Genomic DNA, 22,091 nt, shown 5'->3' with positions numbered 1-22,091 from the left:
GTGTGTGTGTGTGTGTGTGTGTGTGTGTGTGTGTGTGTGTGTGCGCACAGCCGTGGGAAACCCCTGTTCCTGTGTGAGGAGAGGTACCGCGTGCTGGAGCAGCAGTGGGTATCCCACACCTTCGACCACATTAACAAACGCTGGGGTCCGCATTACAACGGCCTTTAACGCGCCGCCCCTCCACCCACCCCCGGAGGCGCTGGACCTGACCGTGCCCGACAGCCCTTCTGTGTCACTTTTTGATAAATGCTCTCGTGTAATCTAAAACAACCATGCCGTGAGTGGATTGCTGCTACAGCCTTGGTTATGTGACGTTAAGTCTACAATCATGCCTAACAGTTCACAGCGTGTGTGCGAGAGCATGCACATTTGGTTTTAAAGTGGTTTTCAGTGTGGATTTAAAATGGGAGACGTTGGGATTTTTGTGTTTGTCTGCAGACAAGCTCACGGTAGAAGCACAGACTATTAGAGTGATTTTGAATGGGTGCTGTTTGAAGCATGGAGTCACTCTACTACAACCCACAAGAGAACAGAAAAACCACAAACTAAACAAGCTTCAATTCTGAAAGTGCTCAGTGTATGAAATCTGGACCCGTGCCCAATCTGCTGGATGTCTACCGCATAAGAGGAGGCGTTTGGAGTTGGCTTGAAACAGAAAGAGAAGTTTAGGGTTTCCGTCACAACTCTCTGGGCGGAGTAACCACACGGGCCACAAGGAACACACCACAGATGGGTATCAACCAGGTTCAGAACCACACAACTAGTGCAGTGTGAATGGAGATCTTGTAGGTCATGTGATGCATATCTCTGTCATGGGTGTGGCAGGGGGTGGACTCAGGCGTGACGGCACTGTTAAATCTTAGTCACTGCTGAACAAATTTTGAATGGTTTCAGAAAATCGTGCCATGGATTGCCAAAGTAGAGAAAGCAGTGGTGTGCGTTAGCGGGCAATGCGTGGATTTATCAACTGACTGTAGTTCAGATAAAAGGAGGACTGCCTCTGGTTTCAGGATCTAGTTGCAACCATTCTCAGGAATTTGTTTGTTTGTTTTTTTTTTCGTTTTTTTTCCTGTAGCTAAAGAGAAACTTTTTAAATATTTAAACAAATGCTGCTATTCATTTAAAAAAAAGAAAAAAAAAAAAAAAGCTCATAGTATTGTAAAAAAGGATTTTATGTTTAGGATTTCCTGCTTTTCTCAGAGAGCTGGTGGCACTTAAGGGCATCTTGTCATGTGGCTGCAGAGAACACCGATTTCCCAGCAACCTTTGCCCATCACAAAGCTTTTCTGAGCTCACCGCTTTTTGTCAGTCAGGATATGCTATTAAGTTTCCCAACCTAAAATTTCCCAAATTGTGCAGCAATCATATAAACTGCCAAAAAAAAAAAAAAGACATCCTGTCGTGCTCACTGTTAGCCACGTGAGGATTTCAGGAGACGTCCCAAGTTGCTGATCTGGGCCTTTCGGTGCTTAATCACACCACAGTCCCTTCAGTACTCAAACCCTTCAGACTATACTTCCCACCAAAGTGCCATCTCATTGTGATGACTCTGCAGGGTTTGGCATCACGTACACGTCATCTTTTCTGCATCTCTGTGCAGGCTTAAGTCATTTAGTGCTTTGTTTTATTTTGATAGGGGCCACAAGAATGTCATTTCACAGATTTGAAGTAATGTCGTGAAAATTACTTACATTTTCTTTGTTTAGGTTTGGCCATGGCCAGGTCATCTATCCTTGCGCGATTTGTCTTTTTCTGTTCATTTTCCTGCCCAGTCATTTCCCCTCTTTGTGGTTGATGGTGAACTACCGTCTCACGCTGGATTCATCACAGTTCTGACTGAACAGCTAAATCATAACACCAATTGTAATCAAGTAGTTCAATGATCGTATAATCCAGGCTCAAAATTAAATATGAACTTCCATATTTTAGGAAAAGAAAACTTGGTTGATTTGATTCAGTCGAGGTGTTCCGCAGGTGGCTGCTTCAGAGACTTGGGTTGGGTCTTCCATAGCTGTTCCTTTCAGTACATTCAGAAAAATGGGTGACATGTGCACTACTTTTAATTATTCAGGTCCCCGTCAAAAAGTGGGATACAAGGTTAAATTCATAAGGGAAATCAATGGATCTTATATTTTTCTTTTAATACCTTACAAATCACTTTGTTGTAGCTTCAGATGATACAAAACTGAATTGGCTCCAGATTTGAGCTTTTTCACTCATTTGATTTGATGCTCTCTGTTTACTGTTTCCTTTCGTCCTTTTCAGCACATTGTCCAGCATGTCCTCTCCCTGACCCCACTTCTTCAGACAGTTGCCAACACCAAAAAGCATGCTTTGGTTTTGTATTGATCAGTTTATTGGGTATCGATTATCAATGCTGCATTGACACCATGCTGGAAGGAAATGCTTCAGGCACTTAAATGTTCAGCCCTTATGCCTTTTGCTGTGTTTGGTCTTGAAATTCCTGCATGCTGGTCCTTTTTCTCCTTTTTAGTTTCCTCTACCGCTCTCAGTCTGAACGTGGTATAGCTAGAGTTTTGCCAAGTGGTGGGTAAATATGGCGGAACCGGCGCCTTGTCCTTGGTGTGGTGTGAGGTGAGTGAGCAACAGAGGTGGGAGTACAGTACATTACTGTAGGTGCTGAATCAAACTTTCTGATCCCAGAGCAGAAAGGGTGATAGACATTTAATGCAAAATGTAACATATATGAATAAAATCTAAAGATGCTCTAACGTGGTTGCGTTCTTTACTTGTTACATGTGTTGTACATTAAAGGAGCAGTAAGTTATTTGTGCCACTGAAAAGTAGCTAACGGTATTTATGAAAGTGATTTTATTATTTTCTTCTATAAAGTGCAGCTTTCGGGGGATTAATCAAATAGTTTTTTGCTCTTCAAATGTCCGTCTCTGCTCCGTGGAGTGGATCCCCCACGTGGAACTAGATGTCCTAGTCCTAACCCTAATCATTGGAAAGATTATGGATCCTTTAGCTCAGTTAACCCCCCTACCTATTAATGGCAAGACTTTGCCTTTCTTTTCTTGTTAAGGCCGAATGAAGGTGCTTCGCTTATAATTAAACTGCTGCCGAGTCACTTCTGTTGACATTTTATTTTGTGCTGTTATGCAGGAGTATTCGGCTTGTATGGGTTTTTTGTTTGTTTTTGTTTTTTTAGTGTTAAAGCGGGTCATATATCTATTTTCATTAGAAGGGCCACTGGCCACAGTGCCTCGTATAAAGGTCGACTAATGAGATGGCTGGTGTCTTGCCTCCATTTCACTGATGCTCTGCAGAGGCCTTGCGACGCAACACACAGCACACAGGCTTGCGCTCTAAAAGGAACATGGGTTACAGCTGCAGGGATCCCACGTAGATATATATACTGAAACCCTCAGCTGTACTGCTGAGCCTAATTACCCCACTTACTCATCTACATCATATCCAGTTAGCAGCGTTCCTGTGGTCAGAAACATCTCCCTGACCAAAGGCCTTGGGGGCGACTGACTAATTGTGCATGCAGACAGATGGGCCATTATCCACAATTACACACTTAGACTGAATAATACACCTTTAAGATACACACCTAATACAGTGACCCGTGTATAGGCCTGCGGTTTATTAAATGTTATATTGTTAAAATTCTAAATATTAACCTTGCATATAATAATGGCCTACACATGATCTTACATTTATATATACATAACCTACATTATTCACCTGGAATCTCCTCATATACAGTTGTGTTCAAAATAATAGCAATGTGTTTAAAAACGTGAGTAAAGCTCAATCAGAATCCTTATAATAATTTTTATTTAAATGCATTGGGAACACTGCACATTATATTCTAAATCAAAACATAAAAAATGTATCAATTTTTAAATTACAGAAAATGAAGAAAAATTAATATTGGGCTGTTCAAAAAAATAGTGTCTGCATTTTTTCTTCACAAACTCATATTTATTGTATAAACTGAAAAATCTTTAACATTGCTGTGAATCACTAAACTAATATTTAGTTGTATAACCACTGTTTCTGAGAACTGCATCACATCTGTGTTGCATGGAGTCAACCAACTTCTGGCACCAGTGAGCAGGTATTCCAGCCTAGGATGGTTTGACAACTTTCCACAGTTCCTCTGCATTTCTTGGTTTTGCCTTAGAAACAGTATTTTTGATGTCTACCCACAGGTTTTCTATCGGATTAAGATCCGGGGATTGGGCTGGCCACTCCATAACTTTTAACTTTTTTAGTCTGGAACCAAGATGCTGCTCGCTTACTGGTGTGTTTGAGGTAGTTGTCTTGTTGAAACACCCATTTCAAGGGCATTTCCTCTTCAGCATAAGGCAAAATGACCACTTCATGTATTTATATGTAAAGTGATCCATGATCCCTGGTATAAGATAAATAGGCCCAACACCATAGTAAGAGAAACATCCCCATATCATGATGCCTGCACCACCATGCTTCACTGTCTTCAGAGTGTACTGTGGCTTGAATTCAGTGTTGGGGGGGGGTCATCTGACAAACTGTCTGTGGCCCTTGGATCAAAAAAGAACAATCTTACTTTCATCAGTCCACAAAATGTTTCTCCATTTTCTTTTAGGCCAGTCCATACGTTCTTTGACAAATTGTAACCTCTTCAGCACGTCTTTTTTTTTTTTATAAACAGTGGGACCTTGCGGGGGCTTCTTGCCGATAGATTAGCTTCACACAGGTGTCTTCTAATGGTCACAGGTAACTTCAGACCGTCTTTGATCACCCTGGAGCTGATCAATGGCTGAGTCTTTGCCATTCTGGCTATTCTTCCATCCATTCGAATGGTAGTCTTCCGTTTTCCTCCACGTTTCTCTGGTTTTGCTTTTCATTTTAAAGCAGTGGGGATCATTTTAGCCGAGCAGCCCATCATTTTCTGCACTGCTTTATACGTTTTCCCCTCTCCAATCAACATTTTAATCAAAGTACGCTGTGCTTCTGAACAATGTCTGGAACGACCCATTTTTCTCAGGTTTTCAGAGAGAAATGCACGTACAACATGTTGGCTTCATCCTTAACTAAGGGCCACCTGATTCATTCTGTGAAAAAACAGATGTCAATGACCTCACTCATTGAACGCCACACTGCTATTATTTTGAACATGCCTGTTTCAATTAATTATTCAATTGCACAAACTCAGGAGCATGCATATCATGAATGTTGGGACTTGGTTTTCCATGACTCTACTACACCTCCTGGTACATTATTTGCCATGTAGTAATATAATTTATACCAAAAACAGTGATTGATCTGGTTAGTCATGTTGGATTGCTATTATTTTGAACACAACTGTATATATGAAGAGGGTACTGAGATTGTAGTGTCAAAATTGTAGTGAACTGCACTGTTTCTAGAGAACAGGAGCTTTCGGACGGAGGTTCTGCACCTGCAAGCAAAGTGCTTCAAACCGACAATGGATGAAATACGTACACAGAACGTGTATATGTAAAGAGAGTTGAACAGACACGCAGTTTTACAACTCACAATGTACCACCATTGTGAAGTAGGAATTATCTCCAGCGCGATTTCACATTAGCTGCGTATAGTTTAGCTGACACTGTTATTAGTATATGGTGCCATTCTCATTGCGCCTCGCGCGTTTCCACCGGCTAATATTACACCTTCGCAAGGCGCCGCGCGACTACTGCGCAAGTTGCGCTTCCGCATAGAAGGAAGCGCGAGGCGCTTATCAAATTCTAGTTGATTATTCACCCCGAGTGTCGGAAGCCTGCAAAATCACATCGGGTATGTTAGGAATCAGATATGGCAGGTAAGTCTGTTCCACTCATAATAACGTCTTAATTGATGAGCATCACTAATGAACATCAAAGTGCCGGGTGGAGGTTAGGTTGCGCGTGTGTCTGCTGGTCGGAGCCAAACGTTTGTAGGTGGTGTATAGTCTACTGAAGACCGGAGGTAACTGCAGCATGGTTCAAATACTTGGTGAAGATCTTTACAAAAGTCCTCTGCCTGTCTCTGCAGGAAATGTAAACGGAAGAATTGATGTAATGAATGGGTAAGCACACCACCTCGTTACAGACGAGCACTCTGTGCGTTTGTACATGTAGAATAACCATTTTGATGAATGATTCCTCTGCTTTTTCTATTCTGAGAAACTCTGAAATGGAGAAACTTTGAGATTTCATTTCTGTATGATACTTTAGTACCGTCCACTCTGATGGGCGTCTATCGTAGGACTGTTTCTGGCAGTTTCTACTGTTTTCCATTTCTGTTGTGGGAAGAACAACGCAGCTCATCTAAGAGAGTGACCGAGAACACTGTCCTGTGTGGAAAGTCTGTAATTAGTTCATGGTTGCATTCTGTGTGTCCTGAACGAGGGAGCTTGGACGAACAGAGAATCTGACTTTGGGTGCGTGATTAGTCTGTGACAGAGAACTGGCCGACAACAAGGAGTTTGGTGGAGCTTTTGGTGACCTCAGCTGGGGATTTATGCTCACTGTGAACCTGCTAATTGTATTTGTGTGGGAAGTTTTGTTTGGTTTTGTTTTCTTTAATAAATGCTCCATGCTGAAGGGTGACTGACTGACTTGGGGTGTATGTTTGGGCTTTCCTCTGTGCCCAGCCAGCTGCCAAACCCCAAGGGGGCAGAGAGGAAAGAGTTTTACCATCTTCACGGCAGAATCTGGTGAGAGACGAGAGCAGAGACTTGTAGCCTTCACTGTGCCACTGTGAAAACATGTCACTCAGAGCTGAAGAAGCAGGTCTCTCTCCACAGCATACTAAAGGCTCTGCGCACTCCTGTACTGTGCTGCAATTCATGTCACATAGTGTCTGTTAAATGTAATTTAAGTGTTTCTGTTAGGTCCTTTGAGTACAGAAATATGCTTAAAGATCTGCTAAATGCTTAACTAGATGATGAGGATGTCTTCTGCTGGCGGGAGTAATGTAATGGCATTATCTGTCACAATTAGTGGCGACCACTGTGGTGTGTCAGTCTCCTCACTTTTCCTTCCTTAGTCGCGGGAGAACTGAGTATTTTCCCCTGGTGTGTCCACGCCATGAAAGTAAGTGGTCCAGTAGCGCCTGCTAAAGCAAGACAGGCAAAATGCCATCAGCACCAGGGTGACGGGTTTCATTCCCGGGTTAGTCGCACTGGATGAGAGCCCCTGCCAAACGCTGAAAATATGAGTAAATATTCACAATCATGAATGTTAGTCACATGGTCAGTGCAATGACCCTCGACCCACTTTACATTATATTCTTATACTTGTGCTGTGAAGAATGTGTTTAGTTTGGTGGATTTGTTTAGACCGAGCAGTGGAGCAGCAGACCTTGGTGAGATGTGGCTGAGGCACTCGTGAGAGTTCTAAGATGTTTTATTCATGTGTTCTGACTGTGCAGCCATCCTCCACGTAGACCAGTAATACAAACCCAGATCTTTTTCTCAGTCTCTCTCTCTCTCTCTCTCTCTCTCTTTAGTGTCATCTTTCCTGTCGGACTATAAACTCTCACCGAGGGAGAGATGACAGAACATATCCTCTCAGTTACTCTTTATAGATATTGAGTATCATTTAATGAAACGGGCACATAATTGAAAAAAAAGATATAAAATGTGCTTTATTTGTGGCTCCTGTCATATTTTATTTTATTTTATTTTATTTTATTGGTGGCTCCTGAGTAATAGACACATAGCAGCCACTTTATTAGAAACATATTGGTGTACCGTTAGGGCCTTTAGTCCATCAACAGCCCTCCTGTCCATCGGTGGTCAGTTTCTGATCCCACGATCACAGTGGGCTGCATGTGTTATGGTGAGGGACCACTCTCTGCCCAGCAGTGAGACTGACACTCGTGAAAACCCCAGCTGTACTGCTGAGCCTAATAACCCCACTCGTCTACATCATATCCAGTTAGCAGCGTTCCTGTGGTCAGAAACATCTCCGTGACCAAAGGCCTCAAGGGCGACTGACTAATTGTGCATGTAGACAGATAGGCCATTATCCACAATTACACACTTAGACAGAATAATGCACCTTTAAGATATGCACACCTAATATTGTGGCCAGTGTATAGGCCTGCGGTTTGTTATATTGTTGAAATTCTAAATATATATCTTACATTTACATATATATGGAGAGCAGGGAGTGTGAGGCGTGAGCTGCAAGATGCCATCGTGCAGCCCTGCTATCGTCCTTCAGATCCTCTTTCACCTGTTCTCCGTTCTCCCGCAGATATCCCCCCCGGGCCCGGAACACATGGCAACAGGCTCGCTGTTTACCACGGTAGCAGCACTCTGCTGGGTCTTAGTCCGTCTCTGGGCTTTCAGATGCAAACAACGTGCAATTGAAATGGTCCATGTGCTTAACCTGAGAAGGCTGTAGGTGAACATAATAGAAATGCTTCTTGTGTTGAAAGGTGACTTCATCAAAACTGACAACACAGCAAATTAGAACAGTTCCAAATAAGCGATGTGGGGTGTTTGAGTGCATCTACTGATATTTCAGCTATGCACTTCTGCTATTGCCTCTCCTACATCAACTAGGAGACATATTTTCTGACCATTTAAGGATTTAAACGTGAATTATTTTTGGCAGCCATGCTCCTCTGTTACGCAACCTGTGTATTTTGTAAACACTGTGTGTGTGTGTGTGTGTGTGTGTGTGTGTGTGTGAGTAACCCAAGTGCTCCATATCAAGAGCCTTTATGACTGGCCACATCTCACCTTTGAATATTTAAAACTGGATCACATTGCAGATCACAATCTAATGAAGTATTCATGGAAGTTGATTGGTATGATTTTAAGCTTGCACACATTTGCACCTTAGACACACACACACACAGTCACTTCTGGAACATTCTAGGGAGGAGCCTGACAGGAACCAGGTATGTTCTCTGTCTTTTCATCTATAGTTATTTGTATACCTGTTTAAAGTGAACAATTAGGTCATTTTTATCAATCCCCAGTGCCTCACTTCTGAAGACATTTGTTTTATTATTGGCTAGATCATTTTGTTGTGGATATGATGAGGCTTAACTTTATAATCTCGAGTTTTTTATTGATCTTACTTACTTATTGTCCTTAACTTTTGATTCTGGTTTATTGATCATTTGTCACTTATGAGAACATTGTTTAAAACAGCTATATAAACCAATAGTTTGTATGTCAAACCTTGTGCATTTCATTATTTGCAGCATTACAGGTATTTTATTAGATATTGCACTTTTGTATATTTGGAAGCAGCCTGTTCCTCGTTTCTGCTGCTGTTTCCCAGCATGACACTAATGACTAGGAAGCTGGAATGATGTCGCCCCCAGCGTAGCTCGTTTGACCAGAATTGTGCGTTCTGCAGCCTGCACTCAGACACGTTAACGGGAAAACGGCACGGGCTGCTGCGTCTAACCGTGGTTCTCTGTTCGGTTATGCGGGGCGAGCGGTGTCGTCTAGGAGTGCGTGAAAGGTAATACGGACGTGTCCGGTGATGCCAGGCACCGGGTCACCCAGTCGCTTTCAGGAACACGACCCTCGTGCAGCCGTGGTTCGGTGACGGCGGTAAGACGATCTTCCGGCAGGCGGACAGGAAACATTCGGCCTCTGTCTACAAGTGAAGTGGGTCAGCATGCGCTCATGTCCCTGACCACTCCGATCATTCACGTTAGGCTTTTTTTTTTCTTCTTTTAGTCAGATGTTATTTTGGTCACTTTTCGAGTGGCGGGAAAATAGACCACCCATTCCTGTGCAGGGACAGATGTTGACGGGTTTGGGCAGAGGACAGAGCTGGTGTTTTCTGTATCATCCACGGTGCACCGGTGAATGTTTCCCGCTAAAAATGGACCCATTAGAGACATCAATCATTGGCGAGACTGCGCTTAGCGTGGCCCTCCCAGCAAATAAATGAGGGCTATGAAACAGCCATCTGCCGGCGCAGCCCCTCGGCCATCACTCACGTCTACCCGGAGCCACGTTCCCTATTCTGTCTCAAAGCCCTCAGTGGCCGCGTGCATCATTTACCATCTACACCTCGGCCACGTGTCCCGAATACACGTGGCTCTAATGCAGGGCGACGTCCGCAAGCGCACGTGGCTTACATGATATTGATCAGTGAACGCAACTTCAGACTTCCAAGCTACTGAAATCCTCTATGTAAGAGAAAGTGACATTTATAGCAGTTAGCTTACATTTATAGCAGTTAGCTGACACTTTTATCCGAAGCAACTTACAATTCTGACTGAGTACAACTTGAGCAATTGAGGGTTAAGGGTCTTGCTCAGGGGCCCAACAGTGGCAACTTGGCAGTGGTGGGACTTGAACCAGCAACCTTCTGATTACTAGTCAAGTACCTTAGTCCATCGGACTTGGCTAACGCCAGCTGGCTGATTTGATAAGAAGTTACTGATCTCAAGTCAAGCGGCGCTAATTCAAGCGTCCACGGTGACCCACGCACGCGCTCTCACGTGGCAGTTACGCCGCTTAGGTTGCCCTGGCTACAGGACAGGCCTACTCTCTAGCGGCTGCTGCTCACCAGGCTGTTCTTCGCGTATGGCACGGAATTGCTCGTTAGCGGCTTTCCTGTGAGGAATGGTTTTAAATATGGTGCTCTTATTAAATGGGCCAAGGTAACAAGGACGAAGACCGAAACAGTGCAGAGTTACTCTCCCCTAAATCCAGTAGCCTGGAGTTGAGCAGAACACAGCATTGCTCCATAATGTGCTCACCTTTGGTATTTCAGTCAGTGTTTTTCATCTAAAGTGATTAGTCAAAGCGCCATCTCGACCCTCTCGTGAGTAGGTCTATATGAAGAAGCATTTTGCAAATTCTAATACTGTCTAATCTTTTGAGAGCGAGCGAGCGAGCTGCCTCAGCAGTCAGTTTTCCACAGACAGTGAGTGTCTGGGAGAGTGCGCGAGCTCTGTGTCTGTGCACTGGCACCAGTCTTGTGATGCTACTTAACTGTGAGGCCTTGCCATTGTGTCGGGAAACACAAAACATCTCGAGTTTCATTACAACTGTTTTACTTGTTGTGCAGGCCTGTTGGATTTAATTTATGTACACATATGAGGCACAAAAAAAGCGACATCTTTATTTCAAGCCATCACAGGGCCTCCCCGGAAATTCCTGTGTTGCTCTGTTAGGCCTGTGGCTTCTACCCAGACCTGCTTGTAGTGAGTAATGGTGTGGAAGGTGAGTGAGGTTGCGATGCTCACTGTGTTCAGGAGGTCCTTGTATGGCCTGTATCCCTACAAGTCCAGCGTGATGGGACTGGAAGCTCTGGCCGACCACTCTGGGGACTGGGACATCGTGCAGACCATCGGAAAGGGAACCTACGGCAAGGTCTACAAGGTCACCAGCAAGAAGGATGGGAGTCAGGCAGCTGTGAAAGTCCTGGATCCCATTCATGTGAGTTGTTCCTGGGAATGGCAGGACTGAGACTGCTTTTCCACTTTTTTTCTCCAGACACGTGGAAACTGCCGATGTGCTGTGACCTTGTTTTTCTTTGTGGGGTCAGTTACTAGATTCATAAGCCTTACTTTATGTACTACACAGAGACACAAAGAGACTTCAATTACTGACTGTTTTTAAACATCCATTTGGTGTTTAATTATTAGTTATTATGGCATGTCAGTGGGTGATCACTTTGTGCTGAGTCGAGAATTTCCAGCACTTGGGGCTTTTACAGACTTTTACAATCCGGGCGCAAGTATATGGAAGCACAAAGGCAGAATCTTCCTAAGATGCTTCACGCACTTCGGCTGCGTCTGGCTTATCTCAGAGCTCCAGCCAGACACACAGAATAAGTGGATGTTGTTCTTCCATTCCACCATTTTTTGCTTACTGGGTTCTTCATCTCTGTGGTGCTTACTCCATGCCTTCGTGCTATCGTCACTGATGCCAATCTACCCCTCTCTCTCTCTCTCGGTCAGCGTCTGTGGCGTCAGAATCACATTAGCTCTGCTCTACCCAAACCCCTCTAAGCCCTTGGTGAGGTGTACTGGGCTGTTCTCTGCTGTCACTGATTACACACACGCGCACACACATACACACGCATACACACACTCACGCATACTGCACATTCAATCAGATGCATGCTCACAGTCATACTAAGTTTGGACTGTGGTTGTATCAGCCAATTTCTGAACCCAAAACATAGATTATTTCAACACACCTACACCTAACCCAGAATAGGTGAACAAAAAGAAAGGTGTTGTATTTTGCCGTGTCTCTCTAAAGGACGTCGACGAGGAGATCGAGGCGGAGTATAACATCCTGCGTTCCCTCTCCAACCACCCCAACGTGGTGAAGTTCCTCGGCATGTTCTACAAGGCAGACGAGCATGTGGGGGACCAGCTGTGGCTCGTTCTGGAGGTGAAGCCACACCATTGCTGTCCAGACATTACTAGAGTTGCAGACCACTGTCAACAGAGCAGTGACATCAGCATTTTAGAAGAATGGCAGTGGGTGTCACGCTAGCGTAAGTGTACCCGACAAAGCAGTGCTGCTGGAGTTTTTAGGATGGATAGCACACACTTACAGTCTGTAAGTCAACAAGGTATTATCTAATCAAGAAAGATTTCTGATAAACTGGTTAAGGGGTGTTCACAATTGTAAACTCATGAGGTGTATGTGTGGGGCACGCTGGCATTTAGTAACAGTGAGGATGAGAAACGGGAGTCGGTGTTCTTTCTTCCTCTCTCCCTCTGTCTCTCTGTCTATCCATCATTCCTCTCTCAGTTGTGTAATGGGGGTTCAGTAACTGACCTGATAAAGGCTTTGCTGATGAGTGGAAAACGTCTGGAGGAGCCCATCATCTCTTACATCCTCTGTGGAGCACTGTTGGTAGGAACACACACACACACACACATACATATATATATATATATATATATATATATATCTCCTCAATTCCACTGTGTTGGGGATAAGAATGGTTCCTCAAGGTGACAGCACATTAATGAAATGCTCGGTGGTCCGTAACGACACACGATGACGCATCGCACAAAACTGCGCTAATCTCTCTTCGCTAATGATCGTCCGTTGAGTGTGTGTCTGCCATGTCCTCCCATAATTCCCCTTTTCCGTCCCAGGGCCTGCAGCATCTGCACAACAACAGGATCATCCATCGCGACGTCAAGGGCAACAACATACTCCTCACCACAGAGGGAGGAGTCAAGCTGGTGGACTTCGGTAATGGCTGGCTCCATTGCAGGCTCCGCCCACTGGCGGGCTTTTACTTGGCCGTGCTGACGGATCGTCTCTAGGAGGCGCTGCAGGCCTGCCGAGTGCCACAGATGAGTCCAGATTAGGCAGTGCACCTGGAGAGGGATTGTGCAGTGTGGAAACATCTCCTCAGCCTTGTCCTCAGTCTACCACCATGCGAGTTTAAGCCATTATGGCTCATTTAAATGGCAACAATAAATGTTTAGCCCCATAAATTGAGTGTGAGTGTGTGAGAGAGGAGGACGGAGCGAGAGCAAGTGTGTGAGACGGGTAAATGACTTTGGCTTGCCTGAGGCAGGTTTGCCTTCATGTGCTGGGTGGAGTGGAACCCCGCAGTGAGACAAAGCTGCTCTATTTTATTACAAACGGTGGCAATGATGATGATGATTGCTGCTTCACTAGCACCATAGCCTGGTACCACGTCAAATTATGTGCCACCTCTTCAGAGGATCTGTTTCGCTGTCTGTGTCCGTAATCGTTTCCTAAACGTTTATTAGTAGCTGTGACGATCTCCGCTGTAATTCGGCCGCAGGGACCGAGTGCTGCCTGCCGGTTGCGGTGGCTGAGGGTTCGTATAAATGCTGAACAGAGATGATTGTTTTCCCAACAGGAGCTCTAAGGCTGGTTGTGGGCTGTGTCTCTCACAGGTGTGTCGGCTCAGCTAACAAGCGCACGCTTGCGCAGGAACACATCCGTGGGAACGCCTTTCTGGATGGCTCCTGAGGTCTGCCTTTCTCTCGCGCTCTCTTCTGCATCCTCCCCCCCGACTCTCTTCTGCGTGCATGTACACCCACGTCCCTACACGGCTACGTTACCGTCAGTTTACAGCAAGTGCTAAAGCCCCTTTTCCATTCCTGTCATTCGTTTTCCACGTTATGCTAACCTGCAGGTTAATGATGCAGTATGCTATGAAGTTACACTGTTTGAATTTTGATTGAACTGCATGGCTGTGTGTGCTCTCTTGTGGGGGTCATGTGAAGGTTAATAGCTGAGTGCCGGGTTCCCCCGTCTTGTATTATTCTAAATTGAAACGAGATGATTGGGCTTGAGGAGCTGTGCCCTTCAGGCCAATTAGAATTCACTGTGAAGGACCTGCTCCTCTGCTCATGCAAAGAGTGAGACCAACCGTGCCGTACAAGAGGGAGACCGTCCCTGCTGTATAAATGAGGCTGGAGAAAACAAACAACATGGAAACCCTACACAGTTTTAATACGCCAGCTATTATTGATGTCTGATGATTTTACATGATGCATATGAATATAATGCTGGTGTGGTCAAATCTGCATTAAAACTCACAACAGCGCAGCAAACATTATATTGTAAAATATGTATATCTAAATGAGATACAGAGATGGTTAGACCACAGTGGAACTATGGTGAAAGGATATGAGCTGGGTATGTTCTTATGTCTCTCTCTCTCTCTCTCTCTCTCTCTCTCTCTGCAGGTGATAGCATGTGAGCAGCAGTTTGACTGCTCCTACGATGCCCGCTGTGATGTGTGGTCTCTGGGCATCACGGCGATAGAGCTAGCAGACGGTGACCCACCTCTAGCCGAGATGCATCCTGTAAAAGCGCTTTTTAAAATTCCACGGTGAGACAGACACCAGAGGGCGCCATGCGCTCACCCAACGTGGAGACGAATGAGCGATGGAGAGACTGACGTGTGGAAAGGGAGAGTGATCTCGTGCTGATGATGATGACGAGAGAAACTGGTTGAAAGCTGTGCAGATACACAGAGAGAGAGAGAGAGAGAGAGAGAGAGAGAGAGAGAGAGAGAGAGAGAGAGAGAGAGAAGATAGAAGATAGACAGTCCTCTTCCCCTCCAGTGTTTCCTCTCTTGAGGAGAAAAATGGAGCCCGCCAGCAAAGGATTCCCGCCTCACTGTGCGGAGTGTCATTGTGACGCTCCCGTGATGTCATAAATGTTCATGTTCAGATCTAAGGAAGAATGACTTCAGAAGAAAACAAATGTCATTCTTCTTAAACAGTAACGATAAATTCTATTCTATTCGAAACGTTTCAAATTTGACTTTTCCCAGCTACAGAGGAGAACTTGTTTACATGTTTGTGTTTATATATTATATAGCCGAGCCGTCGTCACTGCCATGTTGAGTGCTTTCCTTCTCAAAATTCCACTTCGGCATCCCGTGATTAAATCTCTGCAATGTACGTTTTTGCTTGAGATTTTAAAAAAAAACAAACAAACAAAAAAAAAACCACACAGCCCATCCCCCAAGTAAATCTCTCCCGACATGCTGCTGTGATTACCGATTATTTAAGTGCTTTGATGGTGAATGCGCTTGACCTTCTGTCATCAGTACAATCACACCATTATCTCCCACAATGCAGTGTGTCTGTGCCCTCTGATTGCAATTTGCATGTGTGATCAGCCTTTTCCTTTCTCATTGAGATGAGCCTGTCACCACAATGTTATCTGTCCCTCGCCGAGCCCACGGGAGAGACAGGCTGTTAACGCCAACGTCACGCAGGCCTCGGAACAACCGCAAAACATGCCTACTGCTTTCCTGACAGCAGGTGGGGGGGAAAACAAAAAAACGGATCTTCGTGAAATGTCTGATTCCACAGACCGCCTGGCCGCCTCAAGAGCAGCAGTCTTAATACGGCAGCTTAGCTGATATCCTTATCGCATATTCTATATTTGGGAAATGGCTGGAAAGGAATATAAATGAAAGTTCATTTCTCTTTTGTGAACTGCTTCATCTGTTATAGCTATAAACAGATAATCCGATTCTTATCTTCAGAGGAAGAGTGCGAGGTGTAATTGTATTGGAGTTGTGCGTTTGTTTGCTGTTCATCATTCGTCACATTTGTAAGATGTTTTTTAATGCCTGGAATTCCTAATTCTGAAAGGTGCTCTTTATACCGTAATATATTAGGAGGCGATGGGGCGTGTTTCCTCTTTATCTCCTCTTTCTCTTAATTCGTCATGAAATGAAAATAGATATTTGCACCGGGACTCATAAATCAATAGAACAGGTACCTTTAGCAGGGCGAGTGTGAATAAATGTGTGTGCATGCGCGTGCGCATGCACGCGGCGAAGCGTGAAATGATTCTGTTAACATGTCATCTGTCTGTGGCCCCGCACGCTCCCACATCAGTCTGCCCCGCGACTCTGAGGCCGTGAGTGGGTGTGTAACGGCTTCAGTCTGCCACTGGGAGACCTTCCCCTGCTAATGAAGGACATCTGGGACTATTCAAAACAAGGTTCCAGTTTGGGGATGTGGATAAAATATCAGTGGGTACATAACAAATGCCTTAGTTACTGGCATTCTATTAATAATGTGTTGTTGATCCTGCCTCAGCATCGTTTATATTCCTATGATCAGGCCCTCTTTGATCTCAGCAGTCCCCAAGATGACGACTTTGTTATTGTGGCTCAGAGAAAGTTCACCACTTTATCATAGAATACAGTAGCACAGGTATTATCCCCATGGTACAGTGGTTACATTGGTGGGAGTGCGCGTTAGCAGACATGGCTGGACACCCACCAGCACATGTGCACACTGTACATATGCGACCTCCACGCACAGCAGTGACGATCTTCAAAGCCAGAGTCGCTTATGGTGTAAAGACTTCAGTAGTTCATCGGTTTATCGGTTGCTAGTTAGAGACGCTAGCCGGAGCGTGGCGGTTTTTCTTTTTCCCCGACTGGCATTCACGCGCTTTCGTGTTTCCCTTCCTTCTCCCCGAACAAAGCTCCCTCATGTTTAGCAGACGCGTCATGTTTAGCATGACGTCATGCCTTCGTCATGTTTTAGACGGACGTACGTGCAGAGCCCCCACTCTTAATGTGCCGTGCGGGGGGGCTCATCACAGACGAGAGGCACAGAGCTGCTAAAGAGAGTTGATCACCCGCTGATTGCAGGAGCTCACATGAATTCTCTGTGATGCGGCATGTCGTATTGAAGGTGATTTGGATAAAGGGGTTGGGTGTTTTCGAGGTGTTATGCAGTACTGGGCCTAATACACCCACTCACTGCACATAGCAGTGTCCCCCTTCTCCAAGTTCACTGGCTCATTATCAAATGCTTTAAAACATTTGGGTGAGGCACTACAGACGAGCAGTGAACAGGCATTTTCATTGGTTTGAGATTCTCGACAAAAGATGAACAGCTGTGTGGCCAGGCAGACACACGGAGGCCCGTGTGCTCCCCTGAGGTGCGTCTGTCCTTAAACCTGTAATGCACCCTGGACTTCAGTCAGTAGTGAAGCATTGCGATTAAGAGTTAGTGAATAAACGCAGGAGCTTTGGGATGAAGATCTAAACAGGATCATTTGGTTCACGGGGAGGAGAAGATAAACGCAGCTGAAACGCAGGTGCAGCGGAGCTGGAGGGTCCTGGAGGGTCCTGACCACGAACCTGCCGCCCCATCATCCCGATGAAACAGCGGCTTTGGGTCCATTTTTGTCCAGCAGGCCGCTCAGGGCTCTAAGCACGGCCGCGTTCCTTAGAAGGAACAGACACGCTTGCTTGGTGGCTCAGAAAAATGGGGGGGTGCGTTTTATTTGTGGCACATTACCATCGACCAAACGTCTGCCAGCCCATCTGTCACAGAGGGCTGAGGCAGCGTTCCACTTTCGGTTTGAGTCATGTTCCTGTGCTCGTGGGGGCTGCTTCTGCTCCCACACCACTGCAGTCATTTCTGCACATTCCTAAGCTAGGTGAGCTGAGATGTTTAAGATGCTTTTTCAGTTCGTTGATAAGCCGTTAGAAAACGGACAGCCTGACAGTTCTTTTGTGAGTTTAAAAGCATTTTGGTGACTTTACCTAGTCATTGTGTAAATGTTTGTATATTGTTGTTTTTCTTTTTGTTATGCATGCATCAACCTTGAGATTTCAGACTTATAAAGAGACTCGGTGGGTGGGTGTATGATGGATGAGATGAATTTTCAGTAGGCGAAGGGTAGGGGAAGTCTGTGTGTCATTTGCCTGCAGGGCATTTATAATGCATCCATCATCACGTTAAATGAGACACTGCTTATGTTGGCAGTAAAAGGATACAAACCTTTAACACACACACACTTGACTTGCAGTGACTCCACTGGCTTTCATGTTTGTCTGTGTGTGTGTGTGTAATATAGTGAATAAGTGAATTTGTGCACATGCGTACGTGTGAGTGTGTATTGTACACGTGTGCGCGGTGTGCACGTGTGTTTTGGTATATCGCCAACTTGTCATCCCCTGTGTAACGAACCGATGTTCCGAGTCTCCCTATCGCTGACCGCGTCTCCGCTTGCTGCTCTGTTCTCTGGTGAGCGATTAGCGTCTTGGTGGCTGGGTTAAAATAAACCGTCCGTGTTTACATGCCGTCTTGGTGTCCCGGTAAACACTCGTCATGGGGGAGGAGAGACGGCTACAACTCGGCACGAGCACTTAGGTGGCTGGGCGGGGCCAGGAGCCACGCTGGGCGGGGCCAGGAGCCACGCTGCCTTCACTTTGTTATGTATAAGCTGTTCGCTGCAGCGCCGCAACATCAAGGCGAGAACATAGCTGCGGGGTCGCATTATAGTTAGCGCTGGAGTCAGTTATTTTTCCTTTGATCTGCTCTTCAGAGAGGACTGTCTGTCTGAATTTCTATCAAAGAACAGAATGACTTAGAGCAGCCAAGAACGACAGATTACCGGCAAGAGAAGGGAAGATGGGGGGGGGGGGGTCAGAGAAAGAAAACAGTGCTTAACGGGTTTCGCTTGTGTGTCTGGTTGCTTTGTTCTCGCTGATAGTTTATGATGAAAGAGGACGCGTTTTTAAGTAGCGTGTCTGTCCTTAAACCTGTAATGCACCTTGGTCTCTGGATGAGACTTCAGTCAGTAGTAAAGCACAGCGATTAAAAGTTACCGAATAAAGGGTCGATGGCTGAGGAGGGTGGTGGAAGTGAAGGATTTGATCTGTCAGGCAATTAAGCAATTAAATGATGAAATAGAACCTGGTGTGTCACGGAAGGCAAGTCTTTCCCAGCCAGAAGTTCTTCATACCACAGGCACACAGCAAAATAATGATCCTGTGATCCTGAACTTCCTCTGGCATTTCCTCATAGCGGACACCTGGGGGCGAGGGCTTAGGTTGGCAGCTTTGGCAGGTGCCAGGAGATTGGCGTAGGCCTGGCTGTTTTGCTTGGGGGGTAGGGGTGTGGGATTCTGAGTCCAGCAGTGAAGTTCAATGTCAGCGTGTAAACAATGAAAAAGGGCGTCACAGTTTGACTAGGTTAAAATGTTTGTTTTAGTGTATCAGCCAGGGCATTTATTCTTTAGAAACTGTAACTTTGGGGCATCTTTGTTTACATCTTCATGACATCGTCACTATGTTGTATCAGTTCTGACCTTATTGTTTTGCAATTTTCTTCAGTTATGGAACTTCTGTAATTTTGCTCCATTTGTGTGTGTGTGTGTGTGTGTGTGTGTGTGTGTGTGTGTGTGTGTGTGTGTGTTTATGCAGAAATCCATCTCCCACACTTCGCAATCCAGACCAGTGGTGCCGAAGTTTCAGTCACTTTATTGCTCAGTGAGTCTTTAAATCTTCTCTTTTCCTACAGCAAAGCAGTTTTGTTTAGAAGGTCTCCCAGAGAAGAACTGTGCTGTTTTTAATGTCTGCCTATCTTGTGTTTTATCTTGCATTCCTGTCTTAGTGTTTTGGCTCTTTTTTTAGTCCCTTTTTGTTAATCAGCTAATGTATCCTAGATGACCGTAAACAGGGTGTTTTGACATGATGACGTGATAATTGCACTGGGTGGTAAAATATAACATCCAGCACATGTACCGGATATCTGTTCAATATATCTATATAATGGGCATGCACTCATGACTGATGGAATATGATCCATGGTTGTGAATAAAGGAGTTTTATCCTTTCTTACAGGAGAAGTCATCAGCTCCACGTTTACTGAATGTATGTTTTGCTCGTAGAGATTGCTCTGTGGAGGGATTTAATTCTCAGCAACGTCTCCGTCCATTATTAATATGACTGGATGCTGATAAAGCAGTGTTATAATGTGAGCCGTTTCCATGGCTGGAATATTTCACTGCACCATGGCATAAGGAATGATGATATTTCTGTATGTGCAAAACATACAATAACAGCTTATGCCCACACTGGCCTGACCAAATATATAGTCTAATTCCACTCACTGTTTGCCACTGGGGAGAAATGGTAAATAAAGAAGGGAATTCAATAACTCTGAGATTACATATGCTTGCCCTGTGTGTGTGTGTGTGTGTGTGTGTGTGTGTGTGTGTGTGTATTAAAAGACCTCTATAATTATGCCATTATTGGGTCTGAAAATCTCAGAGATTTAAGGGCTCGTGTGCACGACAGGAGAACAAACCTGAGCCGTTTGTGTTGGCTGTGAGCTGCTGGGGTCCACTCTGTCAGCCAGCCTCCCTGACCTTAAAGCAGAGACTGTGCAGTGTTCACGCTGTTCAGTGGCGCTGAGAGTTATTTTCTCTCCATCCTACCACAGACTTGGCAACCCTGCTGGGCTTGTGACCCTGATTCTTGGAGTCTCTGCAGTTATGGCCTCTTTGAATACTTGCTACATTTAGAAAGGGGTTTCTCCTCGTTCAGTTTCTCGTGGAGATGTGAGATATTTGTGCAGGATCACGGCGGATTGGTAATGGGTTTAATCTCATCAGGTCTGAGTACATCCCGTTTATGAATAGAGCAAGGGAGAGTCTTCAGCAGTGTTCACAAAAGCATTCTGGCATAAAAAGCACTTTGACTTCACACTGCTAGCTGGTTGCCTAATTTTGCTTCTAGATTAAATGTGTTTTCTTTATTATCCAAAGGCAAAAATAACTGAAAATGGGGATTTGTGAACCATCTATCAGAAATAATTCTTCCCGTTAAATCGTGTGTGTGTGTGTATGTGTGAGAAAGAGAGAGAGAGAGGGGTTGTGTGTGTACTTTACAGTGGTGCTTCCCTCTGTGTGACAGAGGTGCTTTATTCAGAGTAGACCAGATAACGTTATCAGGTGTTGCACGCAGTTATCAGGTGTTGTGCAGAGGATGCTTCCCTCCCCTAATTGTATGAGAACACATTGTTGTTCCCAGCTAATAAATGCCTCAGCAGTGTGCGTAATTGCACAGCAAAATGGTCTGTCCTATAGGTGCCCCCCACCGATGGGGCCCAAGCTGCACACCATAATAATGGTGGACTCTTTTGTGTAATGTTCCGATTCTAATGGCCTCTGGAATGGCTGTCTGCTCAGCGGCGGACGCGACAAGAAGACGTGGGCCAGTTGCAGCGCAGATTAGGACGCCGTGATTTAGAGACTTGCTGTTTTCCCGCTCCGCTCATGTTGCCGCCATGTCTGCCTGGAGACACGGAGCAGGGAGCACACGGTCGTAGGACCCCGGTAAGGATCCGTGCAGGAGCGAAGGCGTCGGGTGGATGGAGCGGAGACGCCGGCATCACCGAGCGGTCCTCGTCTCCGGCTGTCTGTGTCAGCGTTAATCCACACAAATACTGGTGTGTGTATTTGACTTGGACATGGAGAAACTGATACACACCAGCTCACGAAGCACCAAGACTGCGTAGGGGGGTCGTCTATCACATGCAGAGGTGCGATGCATGTGAATGTCGGACGCGCTAAAGTAGTTGCTCGCGTTGAAACATACCTGGTATAAGCTGTGTGTGTGCGAGGTGACATTTGGATAGGTGTTCATGTCACAGTGTAAAGGGGTGGGATTATCTGGTGCAGGACAGGCAGTTGAGCCCTCATTGTCTGGCTGCTCAGAAAGTCAACAGTCCACACTGCTGGCTGTTTTATAAGCAGACCAGGGCTACAGAGTGAGTGTGTGTGCGGTTGTGGCGCCTGCTACGCGTTAGATCAGAAGCAGGTCACAAGATGATGTCCAGGTGATTTTCCATAT

The 22,091-nt window shown here is 45.4% G+C and overlaps 2 protein-coding genes across 3 annotated transcripts in view; both read left to right on the top strand.

Annotated features, from left to right (window-relative positions):
• ubr3 (ubiquitin protein ligase E3 component n-recognin 3) overlaps window positions 1–2,732 on the top strand; it is a 35,995-nt gene extending 33,263 nt beyond the window's left edge. For both annotated transcript variants that reach the window (XM_081713695.1, XM_035522972.2), the window contains one exon: window positions 51–2,732. In XM_081713695.1, coding sequence (XP_081569821.1) covers window positions 51–168 — 118 coding nt within the window. In that variant the 3' untranslated portion in view covers window positions 169–2,732. The remainder of the gene's footprint in view (window positions 1–50) is intronic.
• A 2,875-nt stretch (window positions 2,733–5,607) lies between these two features.
• Window positions 5,608–22,091, top strand: part of myo3b (myosin IIIB) — a 57,950-nt gene continuing 41,466 nt past the window's right edge. The window contains exons 1-8 of the mRNA XM_081713694.1: window positions 5,608–5,800; window positions 11,203–11,386; window positions 12,218–12,352; window positions 12,719–12,823; window positions 13,072–13,171; window positions 13,852–13,928; window positions 14,650–14,795; window positions 19,659–19,724. Coding sequence (XP_081569820.1) covers window positions 5,778–5,800; window positions 11,203–11,386; window positions 12,218–12,352; window positions 12,719–12,823; window positions 13,072–13,171; window positions 13,852–13,928; window positions 14,650–14,795; window positions 19,659–19,724 — 836 coding nt within the window. The 5' untranslated portion in view covers window positions 5,608–5,777. The remainder of the gene's footprint in view (window positions 5,801–11,202; window positions 11,387–12,217; window positions 12,353–12,718; window positions 12,824–13,071; window positions 13,172–13,851; window positions 13,929–14,649; window positions 14,796–19,658; window positions 19,725–22,091) is intronic.

This window comes from Electrophorus electricus, chromosome 4, assembly GCF_041902795.1.
Source record: "Electrophorus electricus isolate QZ-2024a chromosome 4, ASM4190279v1, whole genome shotgun sequence".
In the NCBI taxonomy this organism is placed as follows: Eukaryota; Metazoa; Chordata; class Actinopteri; order Gymnotiformes; family Gymnotidae; genus Electrophorus; species Electrophorus electricus.
This window is presented reverse-complemented; position numbering and strand designations above follow the sequence as displayed.